General features: G+C 29.5%; 1 protein-coding gene across 1 annotated transcript in view; it reads left to right on the top strand.

The window, feature by feature from the left end:
* LOC105257938 (plastin-2) overlaps positions 1 to 16,455 on the top strand; it is a 41,731-nt gene extending 25,276 nt beyond the window's left edge. Inside the window, exons 2-4 of the mRNA XM_025408844.1 lie at positions 8,910 to 9,340; positions 13,239 to 14,454; positions 15,385 to 16,455. Coding sequence (XP_025264629.1) covers positions 8,910 to 9,340; positions 13,239 to 14,454; positions 15,385 to 15,582 — 1,845 coding nt within the window. The 3' untranslated portion in view covers positions 15,583 to 16,455. The remainder of the gene's footprint in view (positions 1 to 8,909; positions 9,341 to 13,238; positions 14,455 to 15,384) is intronic.
* The last annotated feature ends 609 nt before the right edge of the window (positions 16,456 to 17,064 follow it).

Raw genomic sequence — 17,064 nt, 5'->3', positions numbered from 1 at the left:
CTTTTGTAGTATTACCAGTAATTATAATTAATGAAAATCTCTTTGTTTTGATTCTTATCGTTTAAATTGAAAGAAAGAGTAAACGAACATGCATGCGAAAGACAGAGAGAGACAGAGAGAGATAGATAGATAGATAGATAGATAGATAGAGAGAGAGAGAGAGAGAGAGAGAGAGAGAGAGAGAGAGAGAGAGAGAGAGAGAGAGAGAGAGAGAGAGAGAGAGAGAGAGAGAGAGAGAGAGAGAGAGAGAGAGAGAGAGAGTAATAATAATTACACACTTATATGCATCGCTTTAGAATAACAATATAATTATATATTAATTAATATTTATTATATTATTTCAGAAATATCTATATTAGTTTATGTTTTATAATATTTAATATTACAGAGTATTGAAAATAAATGCGGCAAATATTCACATATAGTGAAATACATTTCAAAAGTAACCAATGTTTATCTCTATAATTATATTCAAATGCATTTTGTGAAAGTTAAAAATTTTCAAAATCATTGTAATAATAATGTGCATAAAAATCAATTACATGATACTCTACCTACGATTCTGTTTGAAACTTACTATGAAATTTATTACGAAAATTTCGAATTATTGACTAACCAGATTGGAAAGAACAAAGATTTCTTTTTTATATTATATAACCTAAAAAGCTCTCGAGGTAAACTACAAGAATATATATACAATGAAAAATGGGGGTCCATTTAAGAATTTGAAGGTGATCTTCATGTGATTTTCAAAAGACTATCCAAGATCAAATAATTGTCACCATCTTATATTTCCCTTTCATTCATACAACTTTTTTCTTTAGCATTTTTTTGTATATGTAAAAATAACGAAGTTATTTTAGGTGTAAGAGTTAAAACATCCTGATAAACAAAAATTAGGATGATTTTATTTAAAAAAAAAAACTACGTTGACTTTTACATGACCTTGCAAAATGATCTTACAATTAGTTAAAATTAATTGTTTCGAAGAAAAAATATGTAATTTGTAATTAACAATTATATATTTTTTCTTAAAAACAACTGTGTATTTTCTTTACACCAATTGATTCCTCTCATTATTTTGTACATAAAAGTATTAAGATAAGATAATAAAAAAATAAATATTTTAAATAGATATTTTATGGTTTATGTAAAATTAAGATATTATTTTAAGCGTCATAATTCGCAAAGTACTCAATGAAAAAATACTTTATTATAGTGTTTTGGAAAGCTCTCGAGATAAGCTACAAGAATATGCAATAAAATGTGAAGAGTTCAAAATTCATTTCAAAAATTCACGGTGGCCTTATCGTGATCTTGGCGACGCCATCCAAGTGTCAAACACATAGCGCCAGTGAATAGACCTTTTTACACCCTACAACTTTTGTTTGAAACAATTTTTTGTAAAACTTCTATTTTTTGTGATTCCGAGGTCTCGACTCTTTCGAACACTCCGAATGCCATAGCGATGTAATAACACGTTTCTGATTCCAGGTTTATTTGCAAAAAATAATTCTTATGGTGTCCCCGATAATCTCTGAAAATTTGTCGATTGAATTTCCGAACACCCTGTAGATAACCGCTGAAAATCACAACGAGATTGACACTATCAAAAAAAGTATTGTGATCAAGGTCAATGTCATGTACTTATACAACTCTTGTCTATCAATGCCAGATGTTGTCTAAAGAAGCGTCCAAATATTCATACTAAATTTTAAGATATCAAGAAAATAAATTATTAATTATACGTTGAAATCAATAAAATTAGAAAGTTTAACAAACACTGTTTTATTTACATTTTTTATTTCATATTATTTGAATTTAATTTGAGACAACATTGTAATATTTATATTGTTTGTTGATCTTAATTATCAAAGATTGTTGTATATAGTCTGATATTAAGAAAGCAAAGTTGACCTTCGAACGCGTATTCTCATAACATTTAATCGTGCGTTATCTGTGTATATATGAGATAATTGGTGGTATAATGTAGATGTTACTCTCTGCACGATAGTGGCTTTTCAGCCACTGAAACATGTATAACACATTTTTCATTTTAAAAGTAAATTAAGTGTTAATGCTGTTGAAAGTAGATACTGTTTGGTCTTTCTCCTGTGATCGAAGTATCGAAATATTATAATTCAAAATTAATCATTACATGATCTTTATATGATCATTATATGATCATTAACCATCATAACAATGATTATATAAATTCCACAAGATGTGTCTAAAATAATTTGAATGTTATAATTTATCATAATTTGTATAATGACTTTATTGAGAGAGAGAGAGGGGGGGGGAAGAGAGAAAGAGTGAGAGAGAGACAATATTGGCGAAATAACAATAAGAATAAATAATATTAATATAACATGATCTCTTGAAATAAATAATATTAACATAATATGATCTCTTTCTCTCTCAAAATAATTATTTATCTTTCTTTTCCGCTTTTTTTGTCTCGTATATTTTTTCATCATAAATAATATTTAAATCTGTTTTTTATTTATCACAAGAGAGACAGAAAGGATTTGTAGATTATATGTATATTAGAATAATTTGAATATACAAATTAAAAACCTTGAAGATTGCGGTCTGCTTGTTGCTTTGTCTATATGATCTAATGCTGCTTTCGAATCCAATATACATGTGTGCACACAAATATGTGGGAAGAATCTTAAGATGGCATAGCTATATGACATTGCCTTGAAAGTGAGTAAATTGAATAATCGATTGGAAGATATGTATTCGCAGAATCGCATTTTTACTCATGGCCATTTGTTTTATTTTTAGAAGCACGTTCGAGAAATGCACGCAAATCTATCGATTTAATATATCTAATTATCTATTTTATAAAAACGTCAACATTGCCCTCCATAAAATGCTTGGAAAATCGAATCATAAGCAGTTAAACGATTGTTTGTAATTACATATTGATGAACAAGATTTTGATAGCTAATGTTTTCTTGAGAACGCACAATTATAAATCAAACAGGATAAAAAATAAAGCAAAAAAGTAAGAACAAGAATCGTTTCTATTGACTCTCACAGGATAAATATCAAAAGGAGTGTTTGCATAATTTTAATAAAATTATAACCGCCATTTTAATAATATAATATTTCAGTAGCAAGTAATCTATATGTGTGTTACAAAAATTGCATCAAGCAATTAATATTCATATGTTTTAAGAAAGTTTTTCTAACCTATCAAGAAGAAAACGCTTGTACATCTGAAGAGGCGATCCGAATAATGCGCTTCAAAAATGCACCGTTGTTATTATGACGCAGGCCAATATGTTATAACTTCTTTTACGCAAGGTTCCGCATAATGTACGTGGGCATTCGCCCTAATCTTTAGATTATCTATTAATGTGTTAGAAGTGCGTATCTACAACACATTGATATTTTTTTTCTTTTTGTTGTTTCTCTCTCCTCGTAATCCAATCGTAATTTTCGCGGGTACACACAGGATAGGGACATGTGCAATGTGATGCCGGGCGAAACCAGTTCTCAGGATAAAAGCGAAGAGAGAGAGAAGTTTGACCCCGAGAGTGGGCTCTAGGCTGTACAGAGTGCCTCATATTTTGCTGCCCGAATAAAATAGCGACTAAATTCTGAAAAAAATAGACCGTGTTTTTCTCTTCATGAGCATTATCAGAATTATGTTTCAAAAAGAGAATTGCTTTTCTTGAATAATAACTAATTTATATTTATTTGGTTTGATTAAGAGGAAGATGTATGAGACTGACGTGTGCAGTAAGCGGTCCGAAGAAAAAAAATTAATTAAATTGCAATATGACTCGCATTTCATGAGTCAAAAATTAATAAATCAAAATAAATATAATAAATCAAAATAAATATAATAATTAAAATCTAAATAAAAATCTACACGATCAAATGTAATCGATTTGTAATAAATAGCTTCATGAATCAAGAAAACAATGGAACAATAGGACATGAAAAAGAAGTTTGAATAAATATATCATATATATATATATATATATATATATATATATATATGAATTTTGTATTAAATATGTATTAAGTATGTATTAAATATGTAGAATTGTGCGCATTAAATTCTATGTGGATTTCACATGTGTGCACATAGGATGATACATATTTCCCCTTCTCGTGATATCTGCGGTTGTTTAACGTTTGACAGGAAACGGATAAGTGATCTTCCTAAAAGAGCTCTATATCAGTAAAGTTTCGAGATACATGTGCCTATTTCTTCCGAATTATCAAATACTTCCGCTGCTTTGTTTTAATCATAATTAACAATTATATACAATATTCTTTCTGGAATACACTATGATATTATTTTTGTATATTTTGTCTTACTAAAAAACAATCAGAGGAATACTTCAGTATCAGTATACTTCAGAAATGCATTTTATTTATTATGAAATAGTTATTACACGAGTATGGTTACAGTTTCTTCATTTTGGTGCACCGGCAATGGCAGGTGTATGCATTTTAAGTGACGTGTACTATATATGTGACCTGAAACAGCATACGCGATTAAGATCAATGTATACAGGGTGTCATGAAAGTAATCATTACTTTAAAAAATTAAAGTAGATTGGCTCAAAGTTAGAAGAAAAGTCTTGTACAGTTATGCAGTATTCGCAATAATTAACGAGAAATAAATTAAAGAAAATCGACTAATCTGTATGAATAGAAACGCGCGGCGGCGAAGGCGATCTCACTGTAACATAATGGCGGCGCGCGGTGAAGCGGTGATTGAGGAGAGGAAGAGCGATGAGTGTGTAGGCGCGCGAAGGCTCCTCCTAACTCGAGCGGTCGAGCGCTTCTCCCATTCGTCCAATTTCAATAATTAATATTTCGATTATTATTACAAAAATCGTTACATGCAATAGGATTTCTTTATTTAATTTCCTGCGCTCTACCTTTTCACAAGGGTGTGATCTCATGCTTAGGGACACCCTGTATGTGTGTGGAGGGGAGGGGTGTGGTGTGTGTGTGTGTACACATATATACATACTTATATACATACATATATATATGACATGAAACTTTATGTTTCTTACAGTCAGATAAGTCAAAAAATAATATATTTATTTGAATTTTGTCTTAAAATATTTTTAGAATAGTTATTGTCATTTTTAATATATCATTTAATATATCAAAATTGCTTCTTATGTGTATTAGCTATATTATGTGTCTTATCTTTACTATCATAACATCTTGCGTTTCTCTCTTACGAAAAATTTGCAATAGAGAGATACTTGTATAAAATCGAATTATATTTTTGACAAACCATATATGTTGTATTGTAAAAATTCTTCAGTTTCTCTGGTAGCATTTAGTAATGATATCGAAACATGGTAGAAAAGATTATTTCCTTATATTACTGATCCTAATGAATTTGTCAAATGTCTAATACATATAACATAAACTAATAACTATATATATAACATAAACTAGAAACTGAATTGCTTCGAAAATGAAATTGAAAGTGTGTTGTTATCAATTTATTTTATCTTAATATTATAAATAATTACAGTTATAAATAATATTATATATATTTTAATACAAATTATTTTAAAACTTCGAGAATATCTGTACTATATTAGCATACAATATAATAATACGATATACAATATACAATTCTAATTTTAACTTAAAAGATTTTAGTATTATAAATTTTAAAGAGAGAGAAAGAGATTTTATTTTTAATTTATTTTAACATATTTTAGTTAATTTATTAAGCATAATCTTTTCGTTTCTAAATGTTGTTTGTATTGTGTCGATTGATATTTCTGCATATTTTTTTACTTATTTTCTATTTTATCATACAGTTGATAAGATTTGATAAGTTATGAATGACAGTCCTAGTATGTTCTTTCATGTCGCGATGAAATGATCCTTTTTCCTTAGTTTTTTTTCTTTCTTTGACAATGTGGAAATTTATAAGATATAAAGAATAGGACATTATGGATGAATTCTTTTAAGAATTCCAAGATTTAAATTTGTGAGTACTCTTAATTTCAATTTTTTTAGTATTTTTAACGCGCACTTTTGGCATATCTTCGATTTTGTATTTAATATGTTGAATCAATAAAAGTGAACACGAGGAGAATTTCAAAAACTGTTCTTTTTCTTAAATGCAAGTTTTCTTTTGCTAGTCTACATCTCGTAATCAAGGAAAATGTAACATCATATCATCTTGTGTATATATGTATGTATGTATGTATATATATATATATATATATATATATATATATATATGTATATCTATATATGATAAACAGAGATTGATTTATACTTACCTTATCTTCTTCATAAATCGCGAACTGATCGTATCTATTTAACATCATTATCATATGCTCTCGATAACAAAAATGGAATAGATTTTAAATTTATGATTATCCGATATTTACGATAAAAATTAAATGCTAATTAGCTGGCGATTCGTACATACGGCATTGCATTTATGGCAGCATTTCTCTAGAATAGTAAAGAACTACTGATTAACCACGATGAAATTCTACCTTCTAAAAAGTTGCACGCAAGATTGTTCCCGTCATTATTGTATATGTCTATTATTCTCACGCGAATGATTATGAGCGATGCTTAGTCTCTAGTAGAGTTTTTCGCTTATATTTCTTTCGTGTAAATTCTGCGACTTTGCAAGAATGGCATGGGTGTCTATTTCTTACACAATGTATTTCTTACGGAACTTTAATGGTGGGCGCAATCATACAGGAACTAATTAAAAGATCTTGAAATTACTCATTTTCTATTATTCGCGCGCATGCAATGTAAATTTGAATTTCTATAATATTCTATGTTAACATGCATGTTGCAAGTAAAAAAATCTTTTAAAAGAGTTTATAAAAAGCTTTTTATAAAAAAATTGAATAAAAAGTATATAAATTTTACATGAAACTTATATTAATTTGAATAGTAAAAGTATTATTAAAAAAATTACGATAATAGTATTATTAAAAAATTAAATATATTAAATATATTAAAAATTTTTTAATTTTTTTAATTAAAAAAACGTAATTTTTTAAAATATGTTTTTTTAAATAAGTAATTTTTAATGCTACGTTTTAATATTGAAATTTTGGAATTTTATATAAGTTAAAATACGTATATGCGTCAAAAGTTTTTAACAATTATAGATAAATTGAAGCCATCAAGAGATATGATTGCCTATCTCAAATCAAATAGGCTCACATATATATATATATATATATATATATATATATATATATATATATAGGTATATATATGTAATGTTTTTTGACAGACACACAGAAGAAAGAATCATTAAATTATAATAAACTTAAAAATAACACATTATAATAAAAATAATTTCCACATCTTTTTTTCTGATTCTAACAATGTTATCCTTTTATTTTTTTGATATATTTTACAAAATCTATTAATGCTCTTTATATCAATATGATCATTAAATTAATTGTACTTTATTATCTGCTGTATACGCAATCATCCTTTCTTAATGAACACATTTTCTTCCGCATAGAAATCGTGTTGCGGAAAAGCTATTGCTACAATGTTATCAAAGGCGATGTTGCAAATTTGATCTATCTATGGTAATTCACAATTGTTACCTAGCGCCAAAATGAAAAATTAATATGGAAAAGAAGAAAAGAAAATTTTACATGTTGCTTCATAAAATTATTTATTTATTGTATTATATTACTGATGTTAGTACAGAGAAAATTTTTTAATTGAAAATATAGAAAAATAATATTTTTATCTCTAACAAGATAATAATCTTCATATAATATTATCGTATTATAGGCTTGCGAGGTTCAGTTAAAAAAAGGAAAGTAAGTGAATCTGAAAGATTTTGTGACGCTGAAAACGAATCTGGCTGTAGAATTTCCCCAGCACGGCAGGTTTTTGAGTAATTTGTAAAAAATGGCCCAAAAATCGCTATTTTGGTCAATTTTATGAATTTATTGTGGAGAAACCAAATTTTTTGAAATATTTCTGCCAATGGCATTGTATAGTACTCACTTTTTAAATCCATTTTCGATTATCGCCGCACGATTTTTTTTCGTTGAGATATATAAGTATGAAGTTATAAGAAAATTTACGTCAAAGAAAATTTACATAGACATGAATATGGTGGATCCATCATCTTGAAATTTGAAAAGACTGACATATGTCAGGTTCGGTTGCCTAAAAAAGTATTGTAAAGAAATATCTAATACAATTGTTACACATTTTGAGAAATTTTTCTAAATTTTATATCCTTTTATTGTGATTCCATCCGCCATTGGATGCGTTATTTTTAATTTCTAAAGGTGACAGAAGGTATTTAAAAATGTATGTTTTTAAATCTCTAATTTTGATTCGTAGTTAGATAGAGAGATGGCATAATTGATTTAGAATGGCTTATTGGGTCTCTGTACATGACCAGTCTTATAATTTGTATATCTGAACAAAAAAAAATCGTGCGGCGGGGGGGGGGGGGTAATCGAAAGTGGATTTGAAAAATAAAAGTAAATACTATACGATGCCATTGACAGAAATATTTCAAAAAATTTGATTTCCTTACAATAAATTTATGAAATTGGCCAAACCCTAACAGCACACATGTCCAAAAGATGTCCAAAGGACATCCATAGAATATCCCAATCTCCTATGGATATCCTATGGATATCCTTTGGATATTTTTCGGACATGTGTGCTGTTAGGGAAATAGCGATTTTTGTCATTCAACTTACTCTTGTCATACAAATTACTCAAAAATCTAACGTGCTGAAGAAATTCTGCGGCCAGATTCGTTTTCAGCATTACAATCTATCAGATTCACCTACTCTGCTTTTCGTAACTGACAAAAGCTCAAATTTCGCAGGCCTGTGTTATTAATGAAATAACTGATCATTTTCTTCGTTGGATAGATCGACGCAAACGGAGATGGTTTCATCAATGTTACCGAACTGCGAAATGCATTGGACGTTTGCGGCTTTAAGATGCCAGGCTACAAGGTGCGTCAAATGATCGAGGAATACGATGATAAACAGCGATTGGAGCACAGGGGTCGTCTTTCCTTCGAGGAGTTCGAGAAACTTTGCAAGGAGCTCAAGGCTAATGAACTAGGTTCTACGTTTAAACATGTCGTCTCGAAAAAGGAGAATCTTGAGACTTTAGGTGGGATTTCTGAAGCATCCAGTGAAGGCACCACACATTCCGTCAGGCTCGAGGAACAGTTGGCGTTCAGCGATTGGATTAACACCAATCTTTTACATGACCCCGATTTGAAGCACTTATTACCTATTGATCCCGAGGGAAAGGCGCTTTATGACAAAGTCAAAGATGGAATATTACTTTGGTATATATTCATATTTTATTTTATTGTTTTATTTTACTAATATTAATATATTTTTGAAAGATTAAATATGAAATAAATTTCTAATTGCATTTATTACGCTTTAATTGTATTTTAAGATTTAATTTTAATAGGTTTATTCTCATATTTAAATTAACAAGTAAAAATAATTTCTTAATAAATAAAAAATTTATGACTAAATAAATGAAAATTTATTGCGTTTCTTTAGTTACTAATTTATGTTAATTCAATTATTAGTTTCTTAAAATTATAATCTCGCATTACCTCAAATTTTCTCACATAACACACTCTCTATTTTAATCTAATTAGAAGATCTACATATAGTTCTCACACACAATTAGAAGATCTACATATAGTTTCTCACACACGATAGTACGTAGTACTTCTCATTCTCTCTCTTTGTTCCTTCTCTCTCTCTTTTATCGCTCTTTTTTTCACACTTTTCCTTTTTTTTCTCCGATTTCTCTCTTTTCTTCTCTATATTTTTTTCATTAATTTCTCTTCTTTTCTTTTTTTTCTTAATATTCTCTCCATTTCATTTTAACTTCTAACTTTCTTTTTTTCTAATCTATTATCTTTCCCAACATGTTCCTATATCTTTTTGTTTTTCCTACATATCTTACATTTTCTTCTCTCTTTATCCCTTCAATATCTATTTTTTTCCATTTTATTTTCTTAAATCTTGTTATTTATTCCATCTTAATTCTAACCAATATTTTTTAAGATAATCTGGTATTCTTTCTGCTTTTATAAATTTGCATTTGTTATAGAACTTTCGATCTTTATTTATCTCTTCTTCCTCTCCTTTTCTCTTTCCTTATTCTTCACATATCTTCAGCCAGCATCTCTTCCTCTCTTTTCCATATTATAATATCTCAATTTCATCTAATTCTTTCTCCATGAAAAATTCATTTCTTTTCTCTTTCCATTTTCTATAATAAACCTTTATCTTCTTCAATTTTTTTTTATTATTTCTTTACTTTCAATCTTCTCAATCTTCTTCCCCTTCTCTCTTCCAATTAATTTTAAATTCCAAGTCTTCTGTACAGTCCTACTTGCTAACTATCTCCTGCAACTCCTTTCATATCATATATCCTGGTATTCTCTAGTCTACATCTAAAATCTATCTTATATACTTTTCCTTCATTCAGCTTCTATAATCTATAAAATTATTCAGATTAGAGTAATCAAATAATCATCATAATAAATATCTTATCTTTTTCTTATTATCTCTCCAAATTTCCTTTTCCCTACGTATTTCTTATATCTATTTGCTTAGCTATATCTTATTCCTTATATTTATGTCTTTTTTATTTGCTTGAAACATATCTCAAATATTGTTTCTTTAACTTCTAATTCTTTCCTTTTTCATCTCGAATTTGTTTCTCTCGTATTTTCTTATTTTCTATTATATTCTCGATTATCATATTATCTTTTGTATATGTATATTATTAATTTTCTTCTGTTTCTATATAAAATGCTTCCCTGATTTATCTAGTTATTCTATTAATCTGCTTTTCTTTTTATTTATTTTTCTATCTTTTGATTTTTCATTTTTTTAAATATTCTTTTCTTCTTCCTTTATAATTATCTTACATCCAATTTCTCTTGTTGTAACATTAAAATATTCTGCTATCATTATTCTCACTTCTTTTCACTGCTTTCATCCAATTATTTCCTCAATCATTTTAATTTTTTCTCTAAGTCTTCTCTCATTCCTACTGTTCTCAACTTTTTGTCTCCGACTTTTTATCCTATTAGTCATTATTTCTTTTTCTATTATTTCCACTTTTTTGCCTTTAATGCCTTTATATCTTATCCTTATTACATATTGCTCTTCGTTTCTTTTTTTTTTATTGCATATGTACTTCTTATTTCTATCCTTTCCGATAGTTTGTTCTTTATCTGTAGCAATTTTTTTTAGCCAACCACGTTTCCTTGAATGCCATTACATTCTATTTTTCAATTCTCTTCCACAATTCTTCCACAATTCATCCTTATTCTTCATTTCTGTCATATTCTAAAATGTTACCTATCTTTTAATCTGTTAATTATCTTTTCTTCTGTCTTCCTATCTCTCTTTCTCTTATTTTTTCTCTTTCATCTCTTTCCCTTCTTTTCTCTTTATTCATTTTCCTTCTCTTTATATCTCTTTTCTATCTTTATTTCTATTTCTATTTCCATGTTCATTTACTTTTTCATTTTTTTCTTATTATTTCATCCTCAAAACTCTTCTTGAAGGTTCTCTTCTCTCCTATTTCTATTTTCTCTATCACTTTCTTCTGATGTATTTTCCATTCATTCCTTTTATTTCCTCTTTTTTTCTCGATTTTCATTTCTTTGTATTTTCTTTCCATATTAAATCTTCTATCACTCTCTTTTTTTTCAGCATTTTCTTTTTATCAATTTTTTTTTATTCTATTTTTTCTTGATCTTATTATTATCCTTTTTTTGGTAACTCGGGGGAAATCCTTTATGGATACTCTCATTCTAGGAGAATCGGGTAAAGACTATGCGGGAGTCCCAGCAGCAACCTAACGTTGGTTCCGCCGGTGTACTCGCTAAAACCCCCGAGGTGGCCTTCCGGAGGGGCGGGCAAGGACCTGGAACTTACAGGGTATTACTTCAGGTCCTTGACGATGGACTCCCCTCCGCGTTTGAGACTCGGTGATTCTTTGGTTATCACTGGGTCTCCTTCCTGGGGGAGAGCATTGTGTGATTCTCCCCGCCTTCTCATTCTTTATTGCGGACAGATGAGGCCACGCCACATCTGTCCGCCTTCCTCGGGGGTCCGTTGCTAGCCGACCGGGTCCCTCCCTCGCGCCGACTGGATTCCAGGGTCTTATTACTATCCTGCTATATCATCGTCCTTCCAATCTCTTTCTTACTTTTTCTATCAATAATACTGTTCCTAGTTTTCTAATTAATTTTATATTAATATGTTTTTCTCCCTATTTCTCCCTTTATCTTCTTTTGTTTTCTTCTCTTTCTTTCGTTCTAATTTTCTCTATCTTTTTCATTCTGTCTGTTTTCACATTGCATTTTCTATACACTTGTTTCCTTTCCTCTTTTTTTTATTCTCTATTTTTATTTCTTTCATATTCTTTCTTTCTTTTCTATTACTCAATGTTTTATTTTTGTTATTTTTTAAATTTTATTTTTTATTTCTTTTTTCTTTCATCTTTTCTTTTTCTCCTTCAATTTTTCTTTCATTTTTTTAATGTCTCGTTCTACCACTTTATTTTAACTCTGCTATCGTTTTTCTTTTAATTTCTTTTTCAATTTTTTCAATAATTCTACAATATTTTTCATTCTTCCTCCTGTCAGTAAATCTCAACAATTTCTAATCTTTCTGAAATGTCTACTTTTGTATTTCTTTTCTGTTTATTTTTTTTTCCACTTTTCCTCTTTTTTATTAAATAATTCTTTAATGTTTCCTTTCTTTTTTCAATATATTTCTTCGTTATCATTTTCTCTTTCTCATTCATTCTCTTTTTACATCTATTTTCATTTGCTTGATTCTTATCTATGTACACACTATTAGATGATCCATTCGCACAACTTTATCATATCTCTTATTATCTCATTATCATTTATTCTTTCTATTCCTACTTTTCTAATTTTCTTTTTCGTATTTCTTACTTCTCTTTTCTATTCCTAGCCTATTTCTCTTATCTGTGAATTCATCTAATTTCTAATGCTCTTCTTTTATCTATTATATATCTTTTAAATGTATATGTATAGATTTTAATATTTAAAGCAAATTAAGATATCGGAATTATAAATTTTTCTCTCTCTTAATTTATTTTAGTAGATAAATAATAGTACAATTTATTTATTATATTCTATTGCTGAAATTAATTTTTCATCTATTTTTCAGCAAAATAATCAATCATTCCTGTCCGGACACTATTGATGAGCGTACGATTAACAAGAAAAATTTAACGTTGTACAAGAAGCACGAGAATTTAACGTTGGCGTTGTCCTCGGCTCAATCTATTGGCTGCAATATCGTAAACATTGACGCTCACGATCTCATAAAAGGTTCACCTCATTTAGTGCTGGGACTGCTGTGGCAGATTATCCGAATTGGCTTATTCAATCAGATTACTCTCGAGAATTGTCCTGGTCTTGCGACGCTTTTGCAAGATGGCGAACGAATCGAAGATCTGTTAAAACTATCTCCGGAGGCCATTCTTCTCAGATGGGTGAATCATCATTTGGAAAATGCTGGCATCGCCAGACGGTGCAACAATTTCCAATCTGACATTACAGACTCTGAGATTTATACTTATCTTATCAAACAAATTGCACCTAACTCGGCTGGTATCACCTTAGAGGCCTTAATGGAACCAAACCATATGTCCAGAGCAGAGATCATGCTTCAGCAAGCCGCTAAACTAGGCTGTCGTAGCTTTGTAACTCCTAGTGATGTTGTAAACGGTATCTACAAGCTCAATTTAGCCTTCGTTGCTAATATGTTCAACAATTACCCCGGATTAGACAAGCCAGAAAGTAATATTGAGGGTTTGGAATCTCTCGAGGAGACGCGAGAAGAAAAAACTTATAGAAATTGGATGAACTCGATGGGTGTGATGCCTCATGTCAACTGGCTCTATTCAGATTTGGCTGATGGCTTGGTTATTTTCCAGCTGTATGATATTATTAAACCAGGTACTGTAAATTGGAACAAAGTGCACAAAAAGTTTACGAAACTCCGGAAGTTTATGGAAAAGCTGGAAAACTGCAATTACGCTGTCGAACTGGGCAAACAAATGAACTTCTCGTTGGTGGGTATCGCCGGACAAGATATCAATGACGGAAACGCAACCCTGACATTAGCTCTTATATGGCAATTGATGAGGTCATATACCCTATCGATCCTGACGTCTCTAGCTGGTACTCAAGGAAGCACTGTTGAAAAAGAAATCGTCCAATGGGTAAATTCTAAACTTCAGGCGGCTGGAAAAACTAGCAGCATCAAGGGATTCCAAGATTATGCGATATCAGACGGCAAGGTTGTTCTTGATCTTATTGATGCTATTAAACCTGGTTCGGTGAACTACGATCTGATTAAAGAAGGTGGGACTGAAAAGGTAAGGATTCTATCGATAAAGCCTTTTAATATTCATAATATTCAAAGCTCGTATTAATATTTGCTGGATATGAAGCATACTATTTAGTCTATTATGATAATTATTTTCGTAGCTGATCAATTTTTCGCGTCAGTTATTCGCATTACATTCATATTATTAATATTAAAATATTATATATTAATGTGATGATTCCTTAATATTAGTTTGAACGAATTTAAATAACAAAAAGAACAATTTTATAAATTGCTCTTTTATTAACTATTATTAAGGAATCATCACATTAATATATAATATTTTAATATTAATTTTATAAAATTTATAAAATTTTATAAATTTTATAAATTTCAATTGAATTTTAATTTGTTAAAAACTAAAAAATTAGTTAATCAAAACTTTTCTAGAAACTATAGAAAAACTCTAGAAGAAAATATGTCCAGTGATTTATCTAAAATTACTACACGATCTCAAAAATGTTCACAGAACATTCAAAAATTAATAAACATATTTATTCGCGATTTTCTAGTTTACTTTTAATGCAATAAGATACTGTCGTAATACATATTAATGAAATCCATTTAAGTCAATCTTGAAGGGATTCTCATTTCGATCAATAACAATCTACAGTTGTATAAACAGCTCCGAACCGAGTTATGCGCGTATTGGCAGACGCGTTTGTTTATATTGATTTTATCAGTATGTCTAAAATCAGCGTGTATCTGCAAATGCACTTTTTTTAATCGGCGGATATAAGTCTTTACGCCCACAGGCATCAATCTATTAGTCATAATTAACATTCAACGAATTCTGTCTCATTATCTTTCTAAAAATCTAAGCGGTTGATGCCAATCAATTGTGCAGAAAAGAAAAGCACTTCAACCTTGTTGATTGGATTAATTGTTAACATTTATCGTTTTGTCTTTCGCTGCGCAGGAGAATTTGGACAATGCTAAATACGCGATATCCTTAGCGCGGAAATGCGGAGCGCGCGTCTACGCCCTGCCAGAAGATATCACTGAAGTAAAGCCGAAAATGGTGATGACGGTGTTCGCCTGCTTGATGGCCATGGATTATATTCCAAATATGGACTCTGTGAAAAATCAGCCGAATAATGTGAACGACAGTCAATAATGTTGACGCCGATTTTGTCTCATCTTTTGTATACAGAAACTTTCGAATCGGCCATATCGCTTCACGCCTCTTCCACGAGCGTAACACTTGTATATACGTAGTTTAAGTTAGCTTGAGAAGAGCAAGAAATATTACTACTAGGAAGAGTTAACAAGATGACAAAGAGAAGAGCTTGGGAATCCTGACGAAATCCTATTTGATTCCCGTTTGAACGAATAATGCAAGCGATTATAGCAGAAATCATGTGTTTGACGAAGAAAATTATTTTATTGTAAAACTTAGATATTTCCATAACATTGATTCCACATAACACATAAGTATATAAAATATCAATATAATAGTGCATTGTGATACTTTAAATATATACAATGCAGTAAGATTTTCACCTACAATATTAACGATTGAAATTTGAAGTAATTTTGAAATAAATGGATTTTTTAAATTAATATAAGACAATTTTTCAACTAAACTATTTCAGATTTATGCCGTACATCGATATTTTCATGCCAGAATGTGTATTTTATAAAGATATGCAAATTATATCTCGAATTGGCATTATTAAGCTTTAAGTATTTTTTTCGGATACATAATGATTGATTGCTGCTATGGGATTCTTTTTCATCATCTTTTGTAATCATATCATTTGTTTCCACAATATATTATTTGTTGTGACATTGTAAGAACCATTTTTATTGAGAAACGAGTAGAAATAAAAACATGCTAAAAATCATCGAGATATACTTGCAACGCATACCGAAATATTTTGAAAGATGAATATACAGGGTATTTCATACATTAATTTTAACGATAAAAGATTTTGAGAAAAGTTCTAAGTTTAATTAACGAGATATATTGAAAATACAGAATTTTAAAAATTAGAAATTAATAACTTCTTTAGAAATTTTCTCTTGAAAATTGATTTTTGATTTGGCTGAAAAAAATTAAGGAACATTTTGTATATATATTTTAAGTAAATAAATTATCTGGCGCATATTGCATATGTATAGAGTGAAGGAAGTTTACTATGAAATTTAAAAACTCATATATACAGAGTGTAGACAAATATACTTAACATAATGTATACGTATATTTGATAGTATAGATGTAAGAAACTTGTGATCTGTTCGAATTGTTATTTTGCACGCTCTCAGTGTTTCACAGCATCTATCAAAAAATCATACGGGGTCTAAAAACCATTTTGTTGATTCAGTTTCTTGCGCATCAATATAAATGGATTTTATATCGAGCATAATATACAATGGCTATATGAATTGCACATCAAACAAATATCTTACATTTCTTCGTATGCATATACATATTAAACTTTATATACATATTAAATGAAAATATCGACGAATTTTTATACACTTTGTCTGACTCTAAACAAAAATCCATTTTTGAATTAAAAAATGGAGACTTTTGATACTTCATCGTTGAAATCTGTCTACGCTACTCTAGCGCGGTAACAGTTTCTATGACATA

This window comes from Camponotus floridanus, unplaced genomic scaffold (genome assembly GCF_003227725.1).
Source record: "Camponotus floridanus strain SB8 unplaced genomic scaffold, Cflo_v7.5 scaffold234, whole genome shotgun sequence".
Taxonomy (NCBI): Eukaryota; Metazoa; Arthropoda; class Insecta; order Hymenoptera; family Formicidae; genus Camponotus; species Camponotus floridanus.
This window is presented reverse-complemented; position numbering and strand designations above follow the sequence as displayed.